Genomic DNA, 19,481 nt, shown 5'->3' with positions numbered 1-19,481 from the left:
CTTGGTTTCTTAGCTCAGTCTTGTAGGCTTTTCAGCCTGTTTCTATTCTTCCTTATCTTTCCTCAGTCATTCTGAAGCCCAGTTTCTTTCCTAGCCTTTCCAACTTAATCCAAGCATTTTTTTCCTCCTTTCTTATTTTAATATATTTTCTCCCTCCTTCTTGAAAAACTCTTCTCCTTTTTCTCTCTTCTTTCTAATGTTCAGCTCAGCTTTTCCTAGATGAAAGTGGTAGTTTTTCTTTCCAACCTCTTGTCAAATCCCAGTTACCGTTTCCTCCATAGATTTGGTCTTTTTGGTTGAAATCTTTTCCTGACCCTCTCTTCCGCAGTTTGATTCTCCCACTTCTTCCTCCTGTCCTTGTTTATAAGTACTCTCACTTTCTTCTGGTGAGTTGGGAGAAGGTACTTGGGGAGTACAAGGAAAACGTTCCCTCACATTTGTTATTGACTACATTCAAATACAGAATACCAAACCATATTGACCCTTGGTCTGATCAGTTGTGATCATTCTTATGACATGTTTTTTATGATGCAAATCAAAAAAATCTGAGACTGGCACTTTTGATTGCAGATTGCAGTCTTGGTGCTCTAGAGTGCTCTAAAAGGAAGGAGGGAAGGAAGGAGGGAGGGAGATTTTTTTTTTGAGGGATGGGTACAAGGGGCTGAACCAGCTCTAGCAGGGTAGAGGTCCAAGGAATTAAAGTAGCAGAGAACAAAAAGAATCTGAGTTTGCTTTATGTATGGTAACATGATAGGGCAGTATGTGCACACAATTTGCCATTGAGAGTGTAGCAAATAGACTTTGAACAACTGTTGTGACCTTACTGCACCTTTTTAGAATATGCATCACCATGGTATGTGGTTACTTTTAAATGGAATATGCAGTATGTGAAGAATGAACCCTTGAAAACAGTTGACAGTGGCATTGATGTTCATGTATTTTTACAAGTCAGATGTATTACATATATAATGAAATATGACTAAGAAATTTTGATCACTTCTGAGGTTTTAGGAAAGAGTGTTGGAGACCAATTGCTAAGGCTCAAGAAAACACACCTTTGCACTACGAGGCAGGCTACAGAAAAGATCTGACAAAATGCCTCATGATAATTGTGGATATATTCTGATTTTTAGTGTTTTGTTGTTAGCACCAGTTGAATTCAAAGCTCTCATTTTAAAATGAATTTTCACATTTAAGCACTTAACTTTACCTTGCTTCATTCTTTAAAGAATCCTATAGGCACTTACAGAAGTATATAAGGGAGCAATTTTTGAGAAGCTGAAGACAACAGAATTACAGCCAGACTGAATGTGCCTTTTAAAGAATTGTACATTTCCTCAAAATTGCAGGTTTCCTCAAAAATGCGATGACAGATGCATTTCTAGGCACTTCTTATTCTCATTCCTACAAAAAGACTTTTTACTCCCGAAGAGTTAGTTTCTAGGGCATAAGCAGGCAACACAGAATTTATTAAGAGTAACATGATCTGGGAAGAACAAACTCAAGTGGTAAGAGTTACTATCTTAATAAGCTCCCTTTCATTCCAGTGCATTACAGTTGGTTAGTGTCTACAATGAGGAAACAACGTGATTAAGGATGTGTATGCTTTAGGAACTGAATTTTCAATATGTGTCATGTCAGCTGTAGGGTTCCTTTATTATTAAAAGCTCTACTTACACTCATGGCCCTTGTAAGTAAAGCAATCTAAAGCCTTTCCAGTTTATATATATGAATTCTTGTCTTGAAGGAATTTTATTATAAGTACAGTCTCTTGTTCAGTTTTGCTCTGCCAGCTCTCTAAATGCCTACACTATCAAAGGTGGTGGCTAAACTGAAGACTGATAAATCCTTCATAGGACCAGCATGCCTTTTGTAACAAGTTAGACAGTTAATCCATTCCAGATATTTCTGTATGTTTGTACTATGGAATCAAAGTTGTTTTTTAATCAGAAGTCTGCTTTCCAGTCTGTAATAGGTTATATTATTTTCATGCTTTAGTGTATTTTCTACATTGTTCAGTGATTAAACAGTATGCATTGATTTATGCTGAATTTGTGTATATAAAGGGAAATTTCTGTAGTACCGACATTAATGTTATAGGTAGTTACATGTTATGTATTATTACTGCTGTTTCTGTAGTATAATTTCAGTTCTTCTAAGGTCTAAGGAACATTAAAAGGAGTACATTGATGTCATAAATTTAATCCTGACCTCTGGTGGCAATTGTCATGAATCGCTGCCTTAATTCAGTGTTGGAAGTTGGATTTCCTTCTGTTTCTCCAGAAGGATATTACTGTCATTTATCTTAAGAATATGTATTTACTAATGCAGTATGAATTATACCTTTATTTGTAGTTAATAGTCTCTAAATTATATTTTACTTTATATTAGTAAATACTATTTTTGTGAATTATTTTGAAAATACAAGCAAGGGAGAAAAATCAGACAGAACATCCTCTGAGAGATTTCCACTACTTTCAGTTGTTTCATGTATTTTGTTCAGCAAAACAGTTGCTCCTGGGTAGCTTATGTGTTGTAAAATTCTTTTTTTCTTACTTTGTGTTTATTTGTTTATGCAATTTTATCCAGAGCTCTTGTTACTCCTTGCTTCCATTATTTTAAAATGTTGTGTGGTTTGCTTGTTTCTTATAGATGTTTAAATGAGGTGTGTAACTAAGCACATCATAAGGCATTAAGGCAGAAGGACATTTCAGCATTAAAGGTGAACTGCAAAGCTTTAAAAGAAGAAATTATAATAATCTGCACCAGTAGTTTTTACGGGGTTGCGGAAGATCTTGACACAAGTAAAACACTGGGGCCATGAGGTGAAACTCAGCTGCATTAGGCCTTGTGTAGGCACGTATTAACACTGGAGTTCATATCTGGACTGCAGTCTTCATATACTGCAGATGAGTTAAAAATTAGTTTTAAATTAAGATATTTTGAAGCTAGCAACTTAGCCCCAAATGTCTGTGTGCTCTGACACAGCAGAATTTCTGTTATGCCAGAAGTTGCCAGGCCGCTCGAAAGACTCCCATCAGTGTAGCGCCCTGCTGCGGTGGTCTGGCTGCTTTTTCCATAGATTTCAGTGCAGTTTGTTGTCTTGTTTCAGCCTGCAATTTGCCATAAGGCATTTGAAAGGAGAAGGTAACAGATGAGAAAGAGCATGGACTACCACGTTGTTATTGTGGTTCACTTATGTGATATCCAAGAGCTCCTGTGGAATGAGGAAGGATTTCCGAAGTTCCAGACAGTAGTTTTGAATGTGTATAGCAAAGCTTCTTTTATAAATAAAAGGTCTTTTGTAGAAATTTCAGCTGCTAAGGAGCCTCAAACATCTAATGAGATAAGGCTTTTATGTATTTCTTAGCAGTTCTTGTTATAAGACATCTGAGTGTCTTTCATTGTTGCCCACAGAAATGATTCACAGGAAGAGAACTGTATCCACTGTGACAGATTATAAGAATCATACTCTGCATCTTTGTGGATTAAGCCTAAATAAAATAAGAGTTAAAAAAAGAGGAAGTATTATTTCATAATAGAGATTCTGTTAAACTACTAGTGTTATTAATCTGGCACATGCACCAAAATCCAAGGAAAGACGTTAATGCCAGGCGCTGTGTAGACACTTGTATGTCTGAATGCGGAGTGAACATCTGGAAATGTGCAAATGTTGTGCAGTACCTCTGTGAGTTGCCTGGGCTGCTGTTTGCTGCAATTTTCTTCATTCTTTCTAAAATAAGGTAGTAACCTCTTTGTGATGTCTTCCTTTTTAACTGAGGAAGTCAGGAATTGAAAGGGCACTGTGTCAGTTCTGCAAATTCTGGTCTAATGCAGGTATATTCATTCTCTTAATACAAACAATGACTGTATTGATTCCATTTATGACTGTTCTTCCATGTCAGGTGACTTGCTGATTTGCTCTGGCATGTGATAGTCCTTTGTAAATAAACCCTCATCTAGACTGTGGCAGGTGTCTGAACAGTATAGCTTCTTTTTTTGATATAAATGTAGTATTTGAGTGTGAAATGCCATGATGCCTTTCCTTCTTAAGTACCATTATTTTTGTGTCTGGATTTGATGTAATAAACAGTTCTGAGGGGAAATAGAGCTGTTGTTGCTTTCTCGTTTTAAAACATTGGTCTGCTGTTTTATGTTTATCTGTTTTATGCTTACTCATAAGTATACAGTATATTCTTTTCATTTGGATTTTTTTTTAACCTGTATCTGCTAGTTTGGTTTGTGCTTGCATGTTGGAGATTAATGGTTATTAATTTGCATGCTCTGTAGAACCAAAATTCTCATAGGTGCTGAAAGAGGTTGCAGTGTTAGGTGAGTGAAATAGGAATTTTTTTCAAATGTCTTACGTTAAATGTATAATTTCTGCTCTTTTTCAATGTTGAGAAATTTCTTCAAAGTGAGAATGAGAGTCTATGATATACTGTCTTCCAGCCACTATTGAGAGATTGATGACTTTCAGATATAATAAAACTTGTGTATAAATACCTTTTAGAGAGCATAACTATATGTAGTATTATATAGAAATATTAACCATATAATTTAAAATGCAGTAGTACTGCACTTTAATCATTTAAAGTATAAAGCTTTGCATTGACCTTTAAATTTGAATTCCTTTGTTTTCTCTAGATGTTTAAATTTGTAACATGTTTTTGTTTTTATACAGTAGTATCTATTACTGCAATTTGGGGGGAGGGTTTTACCTGTTACCTATGCTTATTTTGATGCTTTTAATATGTATAAAGCTGTTTTGTATTTCGAATGAAATAAATTTTTGTAGCATAAAAATTCCTGTAGGTCTGCAGGAATAATCACATGAGATTGAAAAGAATGGAAAATAGAAATCAGGCTTTATTTCAAATAATGTATTTAGAAATTGTCTTTATACAGGTAAATGGTTGCAGTTTTTTGACAAGAACAGCTATTCTTGCAGACTTAATCAGGGTACAGTATTGCAAATTGAATTGTAATATTAATAGTGAATACTAAAATCCTCAAACAATTTGTTTTGAACAAAAAAAAATATGTTGCTGACTAATATTTTATTTTGCATGCTCTGCTCTGCATCTGCATTGTTATGTATTAATATAGTGTATCATTAAACTTGAAATGCAAAATAATTTAGTACTTCTATTAAGGCTAAGATGATAAAGCGGAACTCACAGAAATGCTTTTTGTCAGTGCTTCTGAGGTGTGAATTAAACTAACGAAGAATGTTACCATGGCAATAATATCTTCCTTTGATGCTGTATTGTATGTCAAAGTACTAAGGTTGCATTTGATACAGAATTTAATATTTGAGTTTATTTACTGTGATAAAACATAAAAAAAATTGGCATGTTAAGGAACTTGGATTGATTTAGGAAGAAGAATTTGGAGTTGGAGAGATTTGTTATGAGCATGGAATGCAGCACTCTCACACGCAGCTGGAGGTGATGGAGAATGAATTGGCTGGGAAACAGCAAGAGATTGAAGAGCTAAACAGAGAGCTGGAAGAAATGAGGGCAACATATGGTACAGAAGGATTGCAACAGGTATAATTACCTTACGTTGCTTTCTACTTGTTTCTTGGTTACATGCAGAAATGCAAAGCATCACCTACCTGAAAGATTTCACAATTAGTGGCAGCTGTTCAGAATGCATTTAATGTGTGGTGTAGAATTATATGTAATTTCTTTCAGTCACATACCATGCACTCTATTTCTTTGAATGGCATTTCCATTGTGTGTTCTTTTTCTCAGTATTTTGTGACTAAAATTCCAGTTGTCTTCACAGTGACTTTCTTCAAATCAGGAATGTAATGACTATTTTCTTCAAGAAAAAGGCCTAATTCTTCTCTTGTTGTGCAAAGACTGCTTTTCTTTTAATACTTTCCTGTTCCTCCAAGATTAAAAAAACCCTCAGGTTTTACTTCCTAAGGAATGATATGACTGAGTTGATCCTTGAATGAGAAAGGTATTTATATATCAGACTTCACAGTCAGAAATACAAGGCAGCTCTGTAGAATGTTTGAATAAACATCTCATAAACTTGGTTTTGCAGGGAAGTATTTTTCACTTCAGAAATACCAGTGGAATTTAAAGTTAGGTTTTAAAGTAAAGAATATTAAATACATATCCTTTCAGGTTAAGCAAATGATGAAATGCACTGAAGTCAATGTTTTATGTCTTCCTTCTATGTCTCTCAATTTGGATTCAGGTAACATAATTGTTTTCGTGTTCTTTACAAAGAACTGTTGAATACCAAAATTGTTCTAATATTTACTCATTTTCACCTTCATTATTATTGCACAATTGTAATTTTTTTTCTGCTTTCATTTGTATTTTATCTCTGAAAATTTATGCCGTGTTTTCCACTGTGTTAGAGGGATCTTTAACTGTTTGCCCTGGAGGAGGTGGTTGTCATTCTTTTGTCTGTTTGTGAATCTCCGGTGTTGCAATTGAATCAAACTTAGCTTCTAATTACTGTGTCCATTATCTGTTGTGCTAAATGTAAGTCATTATCATAGCATAATAAAGAAAATCAGCAAAATGTTCGTTCCTCACGATTGTGACTTCTGTTTGTTTTTCCTGTAAAAGTTGGAAGTGAAAATTTTTACATTTTTAAAACAGCTATGATCACTATTTTAAAAATAAAATATATTAAAACAAAACAGACTGTGGCACAACAGTTGCAGCATATTTTTGTATGATAGTGATGCAGTGTGTAATATCTCAGTTGAGAAATGCATATGGTTTACATCTCAGGAGAAATGAGAGCTGTAAAAGAGGAATGTGGAAGATAAATTGTGTGCTTTAGTTCTGTGTTTTTGTTAAAGAAAAATATTAGATAAAAAGTGTTTAAAATTATATTACAATGTGTGGATTGGAGCAGATACATTTAGTTACTCAATTTCATACAACAGATGCAAAATGAAAGGTATGACACACTTAAATGTCTGCTCTGTTCCTAATTTTATCTAGATCTTAGTTATTTGCTGGATACTATAACAAATATCTAGTATTTCCACTAGATCCATGCTTTTAAAGCAGGTGTTCACTGCAGTGTTCTGAAAAGAACTTTGGAAGCGTTTCCTCAATTTCTTTGCACTGTTTGACCTTTTTAAGGAGCATCTGGTTTTTATGTCCCACTGCGTAATATCTCTATTCTCTAAATCAGTAAACTTTGTCTGGAAGCATTATAATTTTACTTCAAGATTCTGCATATAATCTGGAAAAGCTTCTTTTCTTGAGCATTGTAAACAAAACAGTTACAGAATGTGACTGATGGTTTAAGAATTTGCAGTATGTAAAGATGAAGCTTCCACAAGCCTTGAATGAGTTCAAACCGACAGAGTGACTTTAAAATGTGTCATGTATCTATTTGTAAGACTGCACATGAAAATTGTCCCAATTAATATTTTAGAATTTCTGACTGAGTGTAACCCTACAAAGAATAAAACACATTCAAAGGACTTTTCTCTGTTATTTTATAATATCTTTATCATTACAAATTCCAAAAGACCTGTCTGTTAAATACATTGTGTCAGTTTTGCAGCTGGAGCTGATTTTCTTATGTAGTTATGAATAATTTCTCTAGGTTCACAATATAGGATATTGCATGGTATCTATTATATGCTTTTAGTACAATGAACGCAATTTATTGTACTTTTCAGGAAAGATGATATAACTTGCATTTATTGTAGGAAAAGTGTGTGAATATGAGTAGTTGTACAAAATTTCCAAAACATTTTAAGTAGATACTCTGACTTCCTTTACAGTGATTTATGTGACTATCTTTTTAGTTTAACAGCAATTAACTGATTAACCTTCTTAAAAGTTCAGATTTTGTTCTTTGATAAATATATTTTATGCAGAGGTCACATGTTGTTAAATTAGGGGGGAAAATCTGTTTCTGAAGTATTTACAGGTAGAGTTCATGAAAACCTAAATGCTCCAGTAGGTCAGCATGACATGTTTTAAATGAAGAGGTTAGGAGTGACATGCTTTTACTTAACTAGGATAAGCTAACATTTTTTTTACTGTGACTTTGATGTGCATAATAGTTTAAATTTTATCTTATGTAGCTGCAAGAATTTGAAGCTGCTATCAAAAAAAGAGATGACATTATCACTCAGCTCACTACTAACCTACAACAGGCACGGAAAGAAAAGGATGAAACTATGAGGGAGTTCTTAGAGCTTACTGAACAGAGTCAAAAACTGCAAATTCAGTTTCAACATGTAAGTAACAGTGTTACCAATATTTATTTATATTTTAAAATTGGTGTCACTTTGGAGGGTCCATAAATGGCTGCTTCCTGCAGAAACACAGACATTTTCTTGTGATTTTAGTCTCTTACTATAGATCAGCAGTCTCACTTTACCAGTCCTACAATTATCATTGTAATACCTGGTTTGTTGTACTAACTCATTATAAAACAATAAGACTATTTCTTCCCTAGTATGTGGTGATAGCTTCTGATAAATACTGGATGATGGCAGTTATCTTAGGTAAAAATGGTTGTGTAATTAGTTCTTAGAGCTTTGGGCTAAAATTCAACCTGTTCTCTTTGAAATTAAACCAGCCAGCCATCAGCTTTGGTGGGCCACCATTTCATGCTATAGTCCTTACTCTATTTTTGGGTAAAATCTGCCTCTTATGGTGTTTTTAGAAGGTCATTTAAATAAGAAAGTTAAGCTTCAGAGAAGCACTTCATCTAAAAAGCACCAGTGATTGAGCTGCTGTGGACAATCTGTTACCCTGTGTAACTACAGTTTACAATCATAGAATCATAGAATCACCAGGTTGGAAAGGACCCACCAGATCATTGAGTCCAGCCATTCCTAACACTCCCTAAACCATGCCCCTACGGACTTCATCCACCTGTTCCTTAAACACCTCCAGGGAAGGTGCCTCGACCACCTCCCTGGGCAGCCTGTTCCAGTGCCTGATGACTCTTTCCATGAAAAATTTTTTTTTGATATCCAGCCTGAACCTCCCCTGGTGGAGCTTGAGGCCATTCCCCCTTGTCCTGTCCTCTGTCACTTGGGAGAAGAGGCTCCCTCCTCTCTACAACCTCCTTTCAGGTAGTTGTAGAGAGTAAGAAGGTCTCCCCTCAGTCTCCTCTTCTCCAGGCTAAACAACCCCAGCTCTCTCAGCTGCTCCTCATAAGACTTGTTCTCCAGCCCCCTCACCAGCATCGTTGCTCTTCTCTGGACACGGTCCAGAGCCTCAACATCCTTCTTGTGGTGAGGGGCCCAGAACTAAACACAGTATTCAAGGTGCAGTCTCACCAGTGCCGAGTACAGAGGGAGAATCACCTCCCTGGACCTGCTGGTCACACCGTTTCTGATACAAGCCAAGATGGCATAGGCCTTCTTGGCCACCTGGGCACACTGCTGGCTCATGTTCAGTCAGCTGTTAACCATTATCCCCAGGTCCTTCTCTTCCGTGCAGCTTTCTAGTCACTCTTCCCCCAGTCTGTAGCACTGCATAGGGTTGTTGTGCCCCAAGTGCAGGACCCGGCATTTGGCCTTGTTAAACCTCATGCCATTGGTCTCGGCCCAGCGGTCCAGCCTGTTCAGATCCCTTTGCAGAGCCTCCCTACCCTCCAGCAGATCCACACTTCCACCCAGCTTAGTGTCATCTGCAGACTTGCTAAGTGTGCACTCAATGCCTTCATCCAGGTCATTGATAAAGAAATTGAACAGGGCTGGACTCAGTACTGAGCCCTGGGGAACCCCACTTGTAACTGGCCTCCAGCTGGAGTTAACTCCATTTACCACCACTCTCTCGGCCCGGCCATCCAGCCAATTTTCTGCCCAGGAGAGTGTGTGCCTGTCCAGGCCAGAGGCAGCCAGTTTCCTAAGCAGAATGCTGTGAGGAACTGTGTCAAAGGCTTTACTGAAGTCCAAGAAGACTACATCCGCAGCCTTTCCCTCATCCAGTAGTCGAGTCACTTTGTCATAGAAGTCAATGAGGTTAGTTTGGCAAGATCTGCCTTTTGTAAACCTGTGTTGACTGGGCCTGATCACCCAGTTCTCTTGCATGTGCTTCATGATAGCACTCAAGATTACCTGTTCCATGACTTTCCCCAGCACCGCAGTCAGACTAACAGGCCCGTAGTTCCCTGGATCCTCCCTGCAACCCTTCTTGTAGTGGGCACAACATTAGCCAGCCTCCAGTCTAGTGGAACTTCCCCAGTCAGCCAGGACCGCTGGAAGATGATGGAAAGGGGTTTTGAAAGGACATCTGCCAGCTCCTTCAGTACTCTTGGGTGGATCCCATCTGGCCCCATAGGCTGGTGCTTGTGAATGAAAATGCTCTTTCTCTCTTTTCTGTAAAGGCACAGAAAGTTTTTTTTGTTAGTGGTGGGATATACAACTTAATTTTCGAGAATGTATTGTAAAATCAGAAAGGAAATAAGGCAAATATTTTCATGGATGTCTGTGATTAAGCAGTTGAGTGTTTTATTAATTAATAAAATATTTTTTATTGGTTGGCCATTCCGAAAGAATAAGGATATTTCAGTTCCTCCTATAAGAATTTATGAAACTGTGCAAAAAATCTTTGTGCTTGTGGTGTGGAAGGAGAAACTAAACTGTTTCTGAAAGATTTTATATATATTGGTTTGGTTTTTTTTAATATTCAAGTTGCAGGCAAGTGAAGCCCTAAGGAACACTAGCCATAGTTGCACAGCTGCTGATTTATTACAAGCCAAGCAACAGATACTTTCACATCAGCAACAGCTAGAAGAACAAGAATGTCTTCTGAAGAATTATCAGAAAAAGAATGAAGAATTTGAAGCACAGATTACATGTCTTCAAGACAGAATCGCAACATATGAATTGGTATATTCCTTACAGAACAATCTCTTTTCCTATCTCTTTTTTCTTTGCATCATTTTGTAATGCCTTTGAAATTTAAGGGCCAAAGCCAGATTATGAGTGTGCTGCATAGAATGCATACAAAGATTTTAACTTTATAAGACTGCTTCTGCTAACTAACCCATAGTATGTGTATAATTTAAAACCAGATTTTTTTATGTCAGTATTGCATATTACGTTTTAAAACATTGCAGAAATATTTACAAAAAAATAGTGAAAGTATACTGTATGCTGGAATGCCTTCACTAAATGACAAAATTTTTGTTTAGAAAATGATTTATAACCTGATTGGTTCTGTATAAAGAAACAGAAGACCTCCAAATGAGGTCAGTGAATAATTTAGATTTAGTTTTTATAAATTACAGTTGCCATTTAAGGAACATTTAAATATTCTTATATGTTCAGATAATAAATTAAAAATAAGAACATGGTTTTTATCATCTTTTAAAGGAAAAACAGAAAAATGAGGGAGAAGATTTGAGTCAGCTACAAGAAAAGGAAGCATTAATTGAAGAGCTGGAAGCAAAACTTGGAGAAGAAGAAAAAAGTTCATTTCAGCTTAAGGAAAAGTTATCAGATGTCAGTAAATTACTTGATGAATTGAAAGAACAGGTTTCACTAAAGAACCAGGAAATAAATAATGTGAGAGTTGAACTTGCCACCTACAAACAGAAAGAAAAACAATGTTCTGATGAAATAAAACAATTAATGGGAACTGTGGAAGAATTGCAGAAACGGTGTTATAAAGACAGCCAGTGTGAAGCCGACACTGTGCAAAGAATGGAATTAGAAACACAAAGGAGACTGGCACAACTTCAGGCTGAATTAGATGAAATGCATGGCCAGCAGATTGTACAAATGAAGCAAGAATTGATTAAGCAACATTCAGTGGAAATAGAACAACGTCTTTCACAACAAAAAGTAGAATTGGAGAAAACTTTAAGTCTCTGTTTAAATGAGAATGTTAATGAAAATCAAATGCATTTAATGAATATTAAAATTAATGAATTGAATGTGAAATTACAAGATGCTGATAATGAAAGAGAAAAAATAAAGCAAGAATTTTCACAACAGATGGAAGCCATTTCAGCAGAGCGGTCTCTTCAACAAACTAAAATTGAAGATCTTTTTCAAGAACTGAATTTTTCAAGAGAGCAGGTTCAAAGAGCCAAACAAACAATAGCAGATATGGAATGTAAATTAAATGAAGCTGAAAAATACCAATCTGTGATTGAAGATTTAAAAACTCAGCTGGCTTCTGCCTCTGAATTTAGGAAGGATTTGGAATTAAAACATGAGACGGAAGTCACAAACTACAAAATAAAACTTGAAATGCTAGAAAGGGAGAAGGATGCAGTTTTGGACAGGATGGCAGAATCCCAGGAGGCAGAATTAGAGAGACTGAGAACAAAGCTACTGTTTAGTCATGAAGAGGAGCTTTCCAGACTTAAAGAAGACTTAGAAAAAGAGCACATGGTGAATATTGAAAGCCTTAAAGATAACTTGAATACACACCATAAAGAGCAGCTAAATGTGGTACAAAATGAAATGAGTCAAAAGGTGGAAGCCATGCAATATGAAAAGGACAAATTAATCGCTAAGCAAGATGAGCTGATATTGGAGATTTCAAATCTAAAAGATTTACAGGAGTCCATTGTGAATTCTAAAACTGAAGAAATGACACTTCAAATCCATGAGCTGCAGAAGGAGATAGAAGTGCTTAGGCAAGAGGAAAAAGAAAAAGGTACCCTTGAACAAGAAATTCAAGAGCTAAAGCTTAAAACTGAGTTGATGCAGGACCAAATGAGGGTGAGAGAAGATAGCCTTCAAAAAAAATGTTCAGAACTTGAAACACAAAATAACCTTCTTAAGGGGGAAAACAAAACTCTGGAAGAGAAATTGACAAGTGTGTTGGTAAGCACTGAAGAAAGTGTCATGTTTAACGACAGTGCTAGCTCCAAGTCAGAAATTTTGGACTTGCAAAAAAGAATAGAAAAGCTGATTACTGAAAATAAGCAACTTAAAAACCAAAACAGTCAACTCCAAGAGGATACTGAACAGCAGAAGAGTGCTTTTTCATTTACTGAGAAGAAACTTGAAGCTAATTATAAAGAGCTGCAGAAAGAATGTGTAAGTCTTCTGAAGGCAAAAACTGAGTTAGAAGAGAACAAGAATAAGCAGAAAGTTGAATATGAAGGCAAACTCAAAGCTTTGAATGAAAAACTACACCACTTGCAAAGCAATAGACTGATTTTATTTAAAACAAAAGCTTCTGGTTTTGAAGGGGGTAAAGAAATCAAGGTGTCTGGGGCAGACACATTTGAGGCAGCAGAAGTTGTAGAGAAGTATGCTACGGAACTTACGGAAAAACTTGAAGTTACACAGCGTGAAAAACTGGAATTATCCCTAAGAGTTTCTGATCTCTCTGAACAGTTGAAGTCAAAGCATAGTGAAATTTGCCATTTAAATGAAAAAGTTAAGTTGTTAAAAGATGAGAAAGAGCAAGTTCTAGCAAAATGTAAAGAACTAGAGGTCATAATTAGCCATGCTCAGAGAGGAAATAGTAGTAGTAGTAACAAGCCTAAGACAAAATGTTCTAAAGCTAGAGCTCCAAAGACTGCTGCTCCAGCATCTGAAAGTAGAAACAAAACCACCACTCCAAGAAATAAAGTTGATGAAGGAATAAATGTAAGGGAAAATCTAGGTTCAGGTAAAGATATCAGTCATGAGGTACCAAAAAGAAAGGAAGTTCAGCACATGTTGAAAGCAGAACAGTCTCTTTTAGAACATTTGCATGTGATGTCAGACAGGCTGACAGATGACCCATCGTTAATAGCCGTTGCACAGAGTGAAAATAATCTTCAGCAGCAAGTGGATGCATTAAAATCAGAACAGGTACGTTGCTTAAAACAGTATAGAAAATATAATAATTTACTTATGAAAATTTGTAGGAGCTTGTACTTGGAAATTTGCATCGTATTTTCCTACCAACTGCTTTGAAGTACAGGTGCGTGGTTGTGTGTGTGTGGCAGTGTGACCAGTGGTTGAAAGTGGTGACTTAAGGGACCAGATTGATAGCCATAGTTAATGTGTATGAGGATGCTATTTTTCAATGAAAGAAATACTCTTCTCTTACTTAAATCAATAACAACAATAAAAGCTAAGGAGAAGATGTCTAGAGCACTTCACACTTCGGTATAGCATTTGACTGACTTACTTGAGGTGAAACCTTATTCAGGACATACTTTTTAAATCTGTGAGTTGCTTTTCACTTCTCATTCAAACAGTATAAGGAGATAATAAAACTCTTGACTTCATCAGACATCTTTGATCAAATTTGTGAAATACTAATCCTCCACTAGCAAAATTTTTGAGTATATGTTGTTGTCACTTAAGACATGTATCCGATGCTGAGTACAAGAAGAGAAATGTGTGAAGATAGAGAAGTTACGTGTATTGTGTGACTCTAAATAATCTCCATATTTTGCTGGAGACATTCTTCTTGTATACTTTGTTATTGTAAATGTATTGTAAATGAATTGCAGGTAGTATGGAAGGCTTATTTGCCAATAAAAATAGCAAAGTATTGAAATATTAGTATTTAATCAGGTGCTGGAATCATAAATCTGGCTTTAAATTTATACACAAAGACAAAGAAGTGTGCAAATAAGTTTTCTATTCTTCTACTGTTCTTTTGTTGACCATTCTTGTGTTATGTTTTTTGATTGATTTGGGTTTTTTTCATGTTCTAAAAGTCCACCTAACAGTGAAGTATACTACCAGTCTCTTAAGTTTATATTGTGTTGTAGTTCGGTCATTTCCTAAGAAATAAAATCACAAGAAAAGCTGCATTGGAAACAGTTTTAAGATTATAAAATAGAGCTACAGCTGTATAGTGTGATTTTGTGTTTTTTTAATGAGGATGTGATGAGTCATGCAGTTTCCTGCCATAGAACTAAAGTCATTATGGTCCAGAGGTGTCTAAAACTTTTTTCAAACTCGAGCTCTAAATAGCTCAATATTGGCAAATCCTAAACATGTTTTAACTTCAGCAGTGAGATTCCTGAAAGTGCAGACTAGAACTACAAACCTTGGAAATAAATGCTTTTTTAAGGTCTACTAATAATACAATCTTTTTAATGTATTTGCAGTGAACTTTCTTAACTTACTCTTTTGATAGTGGTATTCCTTTTATTTCATCAGGGTTATATTAATTGGATTTTTTACTGCTGCGAACCAGAAATGTAAACATACAGAGTTCTTTTGATTGTAGTTCAATTTTCCTTTTAAGTTTAAGTAGAAGTGTCATGCTATTTTGTAAGAATTCGATTTTCCAAACTGTATCTAACGTATACCATATATGCAGCATTCCGTTCGACACAATATCAAAGTTGGGACTTCATTGTTTTCTTGTTTCTCACTTTTTGTTAAATGTGTACTTTTTTTTTCAAAGACTGATTTACAGCTACAGATGGAAGCGCAGCGCATTTGCCTATCCCTCGTTTATTCAGCTCATGTAGACCAGGTTCGCGAGTACCTGAAAGCAGAAAAAGAGAGTGCACTTTGCAGTCTTAAAGAGGAGCTTGTACGTAGTCATCTACAAGAGATTAATGATCTTAAAAAAATGCATCAACTGGAGCTCCAGACCTTGAAAATTCAACAAGCAGGTAACTTGACCAAAATTATGGGAGCGAAGCTTTTGATATGAAAAACAGAGTCTTTAAAAGAAAACAGGCACAGGAGTTTGTGCATGCAGCTGTCCAGTAATTTGTTTTTATAGATTATTTTGTAGTCGTTTTGTACCAAATTGGCTACACATGACAAGTAGACTATTACTAAGGGTACTTATGAAAACCAAAAATGTAATAATAATATAAAAGAAGAAGGAATGGCAAGTCTTACAACTCATGCTTTGCTATTTGTATTAGGTCAGTTGATAGTAAGGTATCTAATAGATTGACCTATGAGATTCTGTTCCTTACTGAAATAATAAGCAAATGCACCAGCAAAATATTTTGGGGCTTGTCTCATTCTCTGTTTTTTTAGTTCCTGCATTAACTCTCTGCTCACATTAAGTAAGCTTCTTTGCTACTACTTTTTGCCTCAGTGTGCTTTTACGTTATCATGTTGGTTTTCTATCCCTACTTTTTCCCATAATTTGCCCTTGTATATTCTTTTGACATTAAGTTCTTTGCTCTCCAGAATATTTCTATAAAGTTTGGTCTTTCTACAGGTCACTAACAAAGCCATTAATTGCTTATCACACTCCTCTTGAACATGCAGTTCTACCATAATAATTGAAACTGTGTGATAGAAAAAGAAAGATGGGAACAAAAACTATGCCCTTTTAAGAACTGAAGAGGCAACCTTACTGAGTCAGGAATTAGGCCTTTGAAAAGTTGTTGTGCGTCTAGGGTTGAAAAATCATGTGAGTCATTTGTGTTCCTAGATGATGAAGTCAAGTCTGCACAGAGACTTATAGAAAAGTTGAATGAAGCTGTAACTGAGGAGTGTTCTAGGCTTGTTCAGGTAAGACTTAACAAAAAGCCATTGTCAAAGTGGAAATTTTGAAAACAAAAAATTATGCATACAGTGAGTCATGATATTTTTCTAGATAATTTTTAACAGGTTTTCTTTGCAGCCTTTCTCTTTGCGTTGTTCTTAAAATACAGACTGCTGAACCTGATCTTCCAAAATAATATTGCAAGGGGGGTTGTATTTTTTTTCCTAAAACTGTTTTATGACTTTGTCCAGACAATTCTTCTGTCTTATACCTAGTCATAATCTAATATCTAATGTTTGTCTTATACATACTAGCTCAGAAATATTTTTTTCCTCTCTGTATGTCCGTCTATACATTTTTGATTTAGCAGCAGTCTGATGTCACAAGCATATTGACACACAAGACATTGCACTCTTATATCAGCAATAAGGTGGCAATTTCTTTCTTAGCTAAAGCATATCTTTCAGAAACTTAAAAGTGACTAAGATCTGTAAAAATTGCTGTCTGTATTGCCTTGAGTAACAAAATATTGTAGTAAAAAAATTGAAGCTTATTTTTAGTCTATGTTCTAGTATCGGCCCTGATTAATACTATTTTGCCTTCTCTTTATTTTTGTAGAGTACTAGTAATCTGTGGCCTTTACAGGTACTAGTAATCAAGTTAGTTATTAAACTTATTTCTGGATAAATTAAGCTACTTTTCCAATTTCTTTACTTTTCCAATTTCATTACTTAAAATGGTTGGTTTTGGTGGCTGGGGGTGGAGGGAAGGGTGTTCCTTCTTTGCTGGACTTTTTTTCAGTGCCTTTTTTTGGAAAGTGTGTAGTAGAAATTTTTTATTTTATTGTATTTATTTATTGAGAGCCAGCATAGGGGAGACTAAGCAGTATTCCGTCATAGCTCACAGAAAATGGCAGCTGAATGAGAGTCTAGCATTAGTTGTTTCACAGCTGGGAAGAATGCTGCTGATCAGTATGATTCCATGCTGAGCTTTTGGAGAAATTAGGATTTTACTTTTTAAAGTTGAATATGGTATCTGTGGAGTCCAAAATCTTTACATAGAGAATCCAACTGTGTGCTTTAAGTAGGCTGTTTCTTTTCAAGTGTTTTTCTTCAGAAATCCTACAGATAAATCTTCTGTTTGTCTATTTATTGTAAATATGGCAGCTATTCTACTGGCCACATAGCACCAACAAACATGAGCCATTCTACTTATGGTTTGCTTGTATTTTCTTATGCTATCACTTTTTATCCTATTTGTTCCATACTTAAGAACAAGATGAATTATACTCCCTAAAAAGATACGGATTTCTGCCATGAGGAATTCTTTTTCCAAGTAAAGTTGAAGTTTACAAAAGTGAGACATTTACAATGTCGATTTGCTTTCAGCATTAATAAAGGGGGCCTTTCTCTGCAAGAGTTTAATATTTAGCAGTTCCAAATTAAATAACTTCCAAAATATATGTATTTATATTTTAGCTGAGAAGCTTTTCCATATCTGTTCCTTTTATCAGAACTTTTAAAGGTTGCCTCGGTTGCGATGACTTAGCAGAGAATCTATGTCATCATTTACATGGAAGATAACGCACACAAAATCCTACTTTCCTGCCACTATTTTTTGTGGTTTTCTTTGTGAATTGTGATTGATAAATTAATTAAAAATTTTTCACTTCTTTCTTTGTTTCATTATTTGTATAGATTTTGTGTGACAATCAGAATGAGTATTCTTCAGCTGCTGTTGAAATTGGTGATGGGGAACAGGATGTTTTCCATAGCCCTGCTGCCGTGAAAGAAAAACTGGATGTAGAATTACCAATACACAGAGGTCAGGCTAAAGGTAATGGCATTGTACTACCATGCTGGATAAAAGAAAATACTTATTTCAAGTATTTCAGACTGGCAGTTGTGCCATTAGTTGTTGACGTGCTAAGTAATGTGCCTAAATAGCTGATTTAGACATTTCCTCACTATTCAGAATGACTTTTATTTTTTTATTATGCATATTTTCTCATGCTATTTTCGGTGTAGCGGAAATCGGTGAAAAAATGTGGTTCCTTTTTTAGAAGAAACTGGCAGCTCTGCCAAAAAAATCATTTATATCAACACTATGTAAAAATGCATTCAAAATATGGAAGGGCCTCACTTGTTTCAATAATATGTAGTGTTTATCTGATAATTCTTCGGTGGAGAACTTGTGAACAATTAATTGTATTAAAGTTTATGGTAAAATGTTCAATTTATTATTTGTTTTTTTTTTTTACAGTCCCTGGCTATCTGTGTAATTTAGCTGTGCAAAAGCATATGGATGCACTTCTACACAAGATAATGGAAGAATACAGTAGGCTGAAAGTACTTCAAGGACAGCTGATGAAGGATTGTAAACAGGTAAACTTTTTATAGCATATGAGCATCTAAATTTTCTCTGTTGTGTGGATTCCCTCTGGACAAGTGAAGAATGTGTTTGAAATTGTGTTTATGTGTCCTGGGTTGGTGGCAGAGCAGGACAATGATTTGATAAAATGGAAAAAGCTGGTACTTATGTTGCACAATGGTGGAATGGCTGAGGTTAGAAGGCACCTTTGGACCTGATTTAATCAAAACCCTTGCACAAAGTAGGATCAGCTAGAGGAGGTTACCCAGGACTGTGTCCAGGTGAAATTTGAATATCTCCAAGGATGGAGAGTCCACAAGCCCGGTGGGCAAACTTGTCTTCTTCAAGTTACACATTCCCAGCTCTTTCAGTCTCTCTTTGTAAGACAAACACTTCAAGCCCCTCATCTCATTTGTGACCCTCTGCTGGACTCATGCCAGTATGCTGTTTTTCTTATACTGGACCCAGCACTCCCAGACATGTCTCACTAGTGCTGAGTAGAGGGGAAGGATCAACTCCCTCAACCTCATGGCAAATGCTCTTCCTAATACAGCCCAAAAGGCTATTGGATTTTTGTCATAATGGCACGTTGCTCCTTCCTGTTGAACTTGGTGCCCACCAAGGCCTCCAGTTCCTTTTCTGCAAAGCTTCTTTCCAGCCAGTTAGTCCTCTGCTTGTACTGGTGGTGCATAGGACTATTCCTCTCTAGGTTGCAGGACTTGG

The 19,481-nt window shown here is 35.9% G+C and overlaps 1 protein-coding gene across 5 annotated transcripts in view; it reads left to right on the top strand.

The window, feature by feature from the left end:
- AKAP9 (A-kinase anchoring protein 9) overlaps window positions 1-19,481 on the top strand; it is a 113,994-nt gene that overhangs the window by 31,824 nt on the left and 62,689 nt on the right. For 2 of the 5 annotated variants that reach the window (XM_054060706.1, XM_054060702.1), the window contains exons 4-12: window positions 4,909-4,962; window positions 5,382-5,552; window positions 8,084-8,239; window positions 10,652-10,849; window positions 11,336-13,780; window positions 15,339-15,552; window positions 16,335-16,414; window positions 18,086-18,224; window positions 18,651-18,772. In XM_054060706.1, coding sequence (XP_053916681.1) covers window positions 4,909-4,962; window positions 5,382-5,552; window positions 8,084-8,239; window positions 10,652-10,849; window positions 11,336-13,780; window positions 15,339-15,552; window positions 16,335-16,414; window positions 18,086-18,224; window positions 18,651-18,772 — 3,579 coding nt within the window. The remainder of the gene's footprint in view (window positions 1-4,908; window positions 4,963-5,381; window positions 5,553-8,083; window positions 8,240-10,651; window positions 10,850-11,335; window positions 13,781-15,338; window positions 15,553-16,334; window positions 16,415-18,085; window positions 18,225-18,650; window positions 18,773-19,481) is intronic. The other 3 variants (XM_054060703.1, XM_054060701.1, XM_054060704.1) reach the window with 2 other exon arrangements.

Source organism: Cuculus canorus, chromosome 2, assembly GCF_017976375.1.
Source record: "Cuculus canorus isolate bCucCan1 chromosome 2, bCucCan1.pri, whole genome shotgun sequence".
NCBI classification, from domain to species: domain Eukaryota; kingdom Metazoa; phylum Chordata; class Aves; order Cuculiformes; family Cuculidae; genus Cuculus; species Cuculus canorus.
The sequence above is the reverse complement of the archived record's forward strand: the minus strand, read 5'-3'. Positions and strand labels throughout refer to the sequence as shown.